At 46.0% G+C, this 6,077-nt stretch overlaps 1 protein-coding gene across 1 annotated transcript; it reads left to right on the forward strand.

Moving 5' to 3' along the window:
* The first annotated feature begins 2,839 nt into the window (after positions 1–2,839).
* LOC116989726 (relaxin-3-like) lies at positions 2,840–5,852 on the forward strand. The gene is made up of 2 exons (XM_033047322.1): positions 2,840–3,026; positions 5,572–5,852. Exons 1-2 carry the CDS (start codon positions 2,840–2,842, stop codon positions 5,850–5,852), a joined length of 468 nt encoding a protein of 155 aa, XP_032903213.1.
* The last annotated feature ends 225 nt before the right edge of the window (positions 5,853–6,077 follow it).

Here is a 6,077-nt window from a genome sequence, read left to right on the forward strand (position 1 = left end):
GGGGGACATGGGTCAAACATGGGCAAGTGGGATAGATTAGCATCTGCACGTTAGGCCAAAGGGCCTGTTTCCGTGCAGTATCAATCAATGACTAATTTGATAGAGTGCTTTGAAGAGGTCAATGAGAGGATTGATGAGTGGAGGGCAATGGGCGTTTTCTATATGGACTTTGGCAAGGTCTTTGACAAAGTCCAGAAGGTAGGCCACAGTCCAGAATGTTAGGTCACATGGGACGCAGGGTAAGCTAGCCAACTGGTTTGGCGGAAGGAGTTGGAGTGTAAAAGTTGAGGGTTGTCTTTCTGGTTGAAGGCCTTTCACCATTGATGATTTGAATGACATGGTGGTTGACAGAGTTCGCAAAATTTACAAATCATAATCATAATCATAACCATACGTTATTAGCCAAGTATGTTTTGCAACGTACAAATTTGATTTGCCATACAGTTATACCAATAAAAAGCCACAAGACACACAAATTACATTTTAACATAAACATCCACCACAGTGACTCCTCCACATTCCTCACTGTGATGGAAGGTGAAAAAAAAGTTAAATCTCTTCCCTTCTTTGTTCTCCCGCAGTCGGGGGGCCTCGAGCCCTCCGTTGATGGGATGATCTTGGCTCCCGCAGCCGGCGATCGGGTCCTCCGCATCGGGGCGATCAAGCTCCTGCATCGGGGGGTTATCAGCTTGTTATCAGCCAGGCGATTGACCACGGGTCGTGGGCTGGTCAAAACCATCTGCGTCATTTGGAGCTTCCCGACAACGGTCTATACCCGAGACTGCGAGCTCCTCGATGCTGAAATCCGCAGGCCACGGTTGGAGCATCGATCCCAGGCAAGGGATCGGCTCTGATGGTAAGTCCACGTCCCCGCGGTGGGGCTCAAAGTCAGTCCCGAGCAAACCCTCCAGCTCCACGATGTTAGGCTGCAGAGCGACCGGAGCTACGACCCGGAAAACAATCGCATCTCCCGCAAGGTAAGAGGTTGAAAAAATGTTTCCCCTGACCTCCTCCCCCACCCCCCCACATTAAACAAACCAGAGAACATTAACACAAACCTTTAAAACACACTCAAAACAACAAAAAAGACGAATGGACAGACAGAGCGTTGGCGAGGCTGCCATCGCTGACGGCGCCATCCGGTGGAACCGAGGTGAAGATGACACCAAAATAATGAACAGTGAGAAAGGCCTAAGTTTACACAAGCTTCTGGATTAACAACAGAAGTGGGCCAAGAAATGGCAGATGGAATTTAACTCAGACTAGTATGAGGTGGTGCATTTTGGTCAGTCAAACGAGGGAAGGAGTTCTGGAGTAACTCGGCAGTGCCAGACTGCATCTCTGGAGGACATGAATAGGTGACATATCGCGTCATGGCCCATCTTCAGACCCTACTTCAGACCCCTCCAGAGATTCTGTCTGACCTGCTGAGTTACTCCAGCACTTTGTATTTTACTCAAGTTCCGACATCTGCAGTTTCTTGTGCATCTGTGGTGAAGGGAGTGCCTGGCTTGTTTGTTTCTTCAGTAATGGTAGTTGGTGCAGGAGTTGGGACATTGTGCTACTGCTGTACAAGATGTTGGTGAGACCACATTTGGAGTATTGCACGGAGGTCTGGTCACCCTGCTATAGAAAGGCTGTTATTAATTTTTCACTGTGCCTCGGTACACATGACAATATGAAACTAGTAAACCAATAAAGCTGGAAAGGGTGCAGAAAATATTCACCAAGATGTTACCAGAACTGTAGGGCTTGAGTTACACTGAGAGACTGGACAAGCAGGGACTGATGGGCGAACCTTTAGTGATTTACAACATCATCAGAGGCATAGACAAAGTGAATGGCCACTGTCCTTATTCCAGGGCAGAGGATCCAGAACTGGAGGGCATAGTTTTAATCTGAGAGGGAAAAGATTTAAAAGAAACCCGAGTGGCAACTTCTTCACATGGAGGGTGATGCATGCATTGAATGAGCTGCCAGAGGAAGCTGTAGAGATAGATACAATGCTGACATCTTAGAAATATATTATGAGGTACATTGATAGGAATGAGGGGTAATGGTCAAAAACAGGCAAATGGGACTCGCTCAGCCATATCACCTCGTTGGCACGGATACGTTGGGCCAAAGGCCTGTATCCATACTGTACGACTCTTTGCTACATTGCTCTGTGCCTCAACACGATAAAATACTACAATTTCTATGAAATACTTTGGGAATTCCTCAGATTCTGAACATTGCTGATGAAAAACGAGTCAGTGTTTTCTTGGTTACTGGTTCTGTTTACAGTGAGAGTGCCCTGAATTATCTGTAAACCCTCGACCCACATTCCCTTCCATTCTCTCTTCCAGCCTTGACATTGTACAAAATGATGGCTCAGAAATTTTAGAGAAATTGGGTTTAATAGTTGATAATTTTTCCATGATATCAAAGATAACTGTTTAAAAAATATATAAATCGTCCAAGTGAGAATCTCCAAGGCAGCCTGAGAACCCTTGCACGTTGCCTCTGATATTACGCACACATGATCAGCATCAAGGCTGCTAAGGTCAGGCGAAGATTGATTTAAACTTGTTGACGTATGGGCAATCGAGTCCCCTCAACCCCCCCTCCCCCCCCCCCCCCCCCCACCCTCCCCATCCAAGTCCATCACCACTGATAACGGGCAAATATAAAAGGCAGGCAGCTCTGCAGGAGATGTACAGAGCAGCAGCTGTGACCAGGAACACCCCTGCACAAGGTCTGAGTCGAGAATCTCCTCCAAGCCCCAGCTGGTGACTCATCTCAAACTCGGCGATCCCGTAATTTCTTCCTTGCCCCAAAGAAGAATCTGTCCGCCCCGATGGCCAGACTGGTGTTAGTGGCCGTGGCCGTGGCCAGCCTCATGCTGGAGGGGAGCTGCCAGACTTCGGGAACAGGCATCAAGCTTTGTGGCCGTGACTTTGTACGCACTGTTATCATCTCCTGTGGGGGCTCCAGGTGGAAACGGCATTCACCAGAAGAAAACGATGAGAGAGGCAGCTTTTACAGTGAGTAGTGGGCATGAGTTCAATTCAGGGGTCAATTGGTATCTTACATTTCACCCGCAGAGGGAACGTGTTTTTGGAGAAGGGTGGGAGAAATAGAAGGAGAGACATTTTTATCCTTCACTGGAACTATAACTGGGATTGTTTTCTCTGGAGTGTCGGAGTGTGATGGGGAAGCCGATAGAGGTGTATAAAATATGAGAGGCGTGGATAGGGCAGACTGAGATTTTTCCTGGGGTGGACATGTCATGTATGGGAGGGCACATGTTTATATATGAGAGATGGAAAGTTTAAAGGAGATTTGTGAGGCAAGTCTTTCACACAGACAGTGGTAGCTGAGTGCCGGGGAGATGATGGAAAGAAACATTTAAGAGGCATTTAGACAGTCAGAAGAACAGGCAAGAAATGGAGCGAAGTGGATCATGTACAGACAGATGCGATTAGTTTAAATTGGCCATTGTCGTTGAAGAGCTGGGAACGGTGATATACTGTTCTATTGTCTATAAAAATCCCTCTTAGCTCGAGAGCACTTTACAGCAATCTTTAAGCTGCAACAGGTGCTATAAAAGGCAATTAGTTTCCTTCTTCCAAGATAGCAAGTAACGCTGGATACTGTTCCTTGTGAGCATTTTACACAAAATGGCAGGAGAGTTCGGCACAGACCATGTGAGCCGAAGGGTCTGTTCTTGTGGTGAATAGGTATTGGCTGCAAGGAGTGGTTAGAGAGACTTGAATTGCTTTCTCTGGAATGCTGGAGGTCACGGGGAGATTTGAGAGAAGTATATAAAGTTATGAAAGCCAGAGATGGGGGAGACTGTCAAAATCTTTTCCCCAGGATGGAAAAATTAAATACTGGAGGGCATAGCTTTGAGGTGGGAGGGACAAAATTTAAAGGAGATGTGCAGGGCAAGTTTTGTTACTCAGAGGGTGGTGAGTTGCTGGAACACAAGGGCGCTGGTGGAGGTAGATATGATAGTGGTGTTCTTCTACTTATCGAGTCCACACACAAGATTACAAGTTGTTCAGCCAGAGCTGAACACACTTCTCGGCATCTGCATACAGTGATGTCTGTCTTGTTGCTTCTTGTGCTTCTTGTGACTGGTAGTGGAAAGATTGGTGGAAACAGGGCCGCGACGTGAACGCCCCCAAAATAGTGTTTAAGAGATGTTTGGATAGGCACATGGGTATTCAGGGAATGGAAGGATATGGATTTGAGAAGTTGCTTCAGTACTGCTCTGTGAATTCCTTTCAGAGAGTACTTCATGGTGTATTAAGTATTTGGGGATATCCTGAGATGATGATATCTTGCAAGAGATACCCACTTTTACAGCAGAATGGAGATACGTGAAATGATGTGGTTAAGGTAGTAGGAAGGATATGGAGTTAGTCTCTGCTTGGAACTAGTGAGGAATATGGGATTTTGGGGAGAGAAAACTATGAATCAGTGGCCATGTGGTTGAAGCAGAGAAGGAAAACAGGAGAACAGCAAAACAAACCACCGGTGAACCATCACCGTGAAATTGAACAGCTTGAATTTCCATTAACTTTGAGCAACTTGCAGGATACGGAATAGTATGCTTTAATGGATTACTTTAATGGTCTCATGGATTACTTTAATGCTTTGATGGAATACTAGTATTATACCAGAATCAAGAAGTATAACACGATAGACTGGGTAACCTGGGGTTTTGCTCTGGAAAAGATAATTGTATACCCTTCCATAGCTTCCTCTGTTGACACGTTCTTTTCTAGACTACCCTCTGATTTAAACAGTTGCCACTGAAGACCCTCATATCTCTCTCCTCTCACTTTAGCCCTATGCCCTCTAGTTTTAGAATCCTCTACCATGGGAAACAGACTGAGAACATTCACTTTATCCATGCCCCCCATGATCTTGTACACCTCAGTAAGGTTACTTCTCGCGCTCCAAAGACAAAAGTCCCAGCCTGTCCAACCTCTCTCAATAACAAGTCAGCGAGTCCAGCTAATATCCCGGTAAATCGCTTCTGCATCCTTTCCAACTGTAGATGTTCGAGAGAATCCTCATAGACCTGCCCTGAGAAACAAAACCTGCAGTTGCTGAAAACCCAAAATAAAAGAAAATGCTGGAGTATCCAGGAGTCTGCATGAACTTTATAAAATTTGGTGGAATTGAAGACGGTGAAGAAGGCTGTCAAACATAAGCCCACACCTGTATCTACCTAGCACTTGCCAGGCTTTGTCCTGCCCCACTTTTCTTTCAGCTTCCTCCCCACTTCCCCCCTCCCCCCCCCCCCCCCGCAACCCCCTACTATAATTAGTCTGAAGAAAGGTCCTGACCCAAAATGTTACTTATCCATGCTATCCAGAGATGTTGCCTGACCTGCTGAATTACATCAGCCTTTGATCCTTTTTATTACAACAAAACAAGAGGTTTAGAAACAGACTTTCAACTCTCCAGAGTTAAGATCTTCTCAAATTTGCAGCAATTTTAACTGCACAGTCTTTGTACAATCTGGAGCATCGCCTATTCCTGTGCTAAATACATTTGCTTGCCTTTACTTTGCAGGTGACTTGTTGGATTCATTGGACGATGGCCCACTGCTCTGGTCCACAGAGGAGCCCGAGACATCAACTCCAGTTAGCCTGGTTCTTCATCCTCACTCTTATGTTCAAAGGGACCTCATGGAGTCAAGCGAAGCTTGGGAGGAAGAGCATGGGACCAGATTATCATCTGCTTTCCCGTTTCCTTTGGAAGATAAGACTTTGCGATTAAGGCGAGGAGCGGGAATGGCCACAATCTGCTGCAAACGAGGCTGCACCCGAAGTGAGATCATCAAGCTATGTTAATTATTCTACTGCCCGCGTGTGAGGCAATGTTGTTCACAGCCGGGGCCTCAGGATCCCTTCTGATGATTTGCTTTATGTCCTTAACAAAGGATCCAGTTGATTTTGTTCTAATGTGCCATCATTGTTCGTCTGAAGCCCTTTGCTTGACATTATGCATTTGATTCCAAGCAGGAGGCAGCCACCTCCCTGAATATGACTTTACTGACAGTTCTACCTGATGAATTG

The sequence above is a fragment of the Amblyraja radiata genome, chromosome 29, assembly GCF_010909765.2.
Source record: "Amblyraja radiata isolate CabotCenter1 chromosome 29, sAmbRad1.1.pri, whole genome shotgun sequence".
Taxonomy (NCBI): domain Eukaryota; kingdom Metazoa; phylum Chordata; class Chondrichthyes; order Rajiformes; family Rajidae; genus Amblyraja; species Amblyraja radiata.

Bases quoted from the DNA above. Each gene is read 5' to 3' on its own strand.
- LOC116989726 (XM_033047322.1), top strand. From the start codon at position 2,840: ATGGCCAGACTGGTGTTAGTGGCCGTGGCCGTGGCCAGCCTCATGCTG. The intron at 3,027-5,571 runs GTGAGTAGTGGG...TTTACTTTGCAG, and splicing joins TGAGAGAGGCAGCTTTTACA to GTGACTTGTTGGATTCATTG.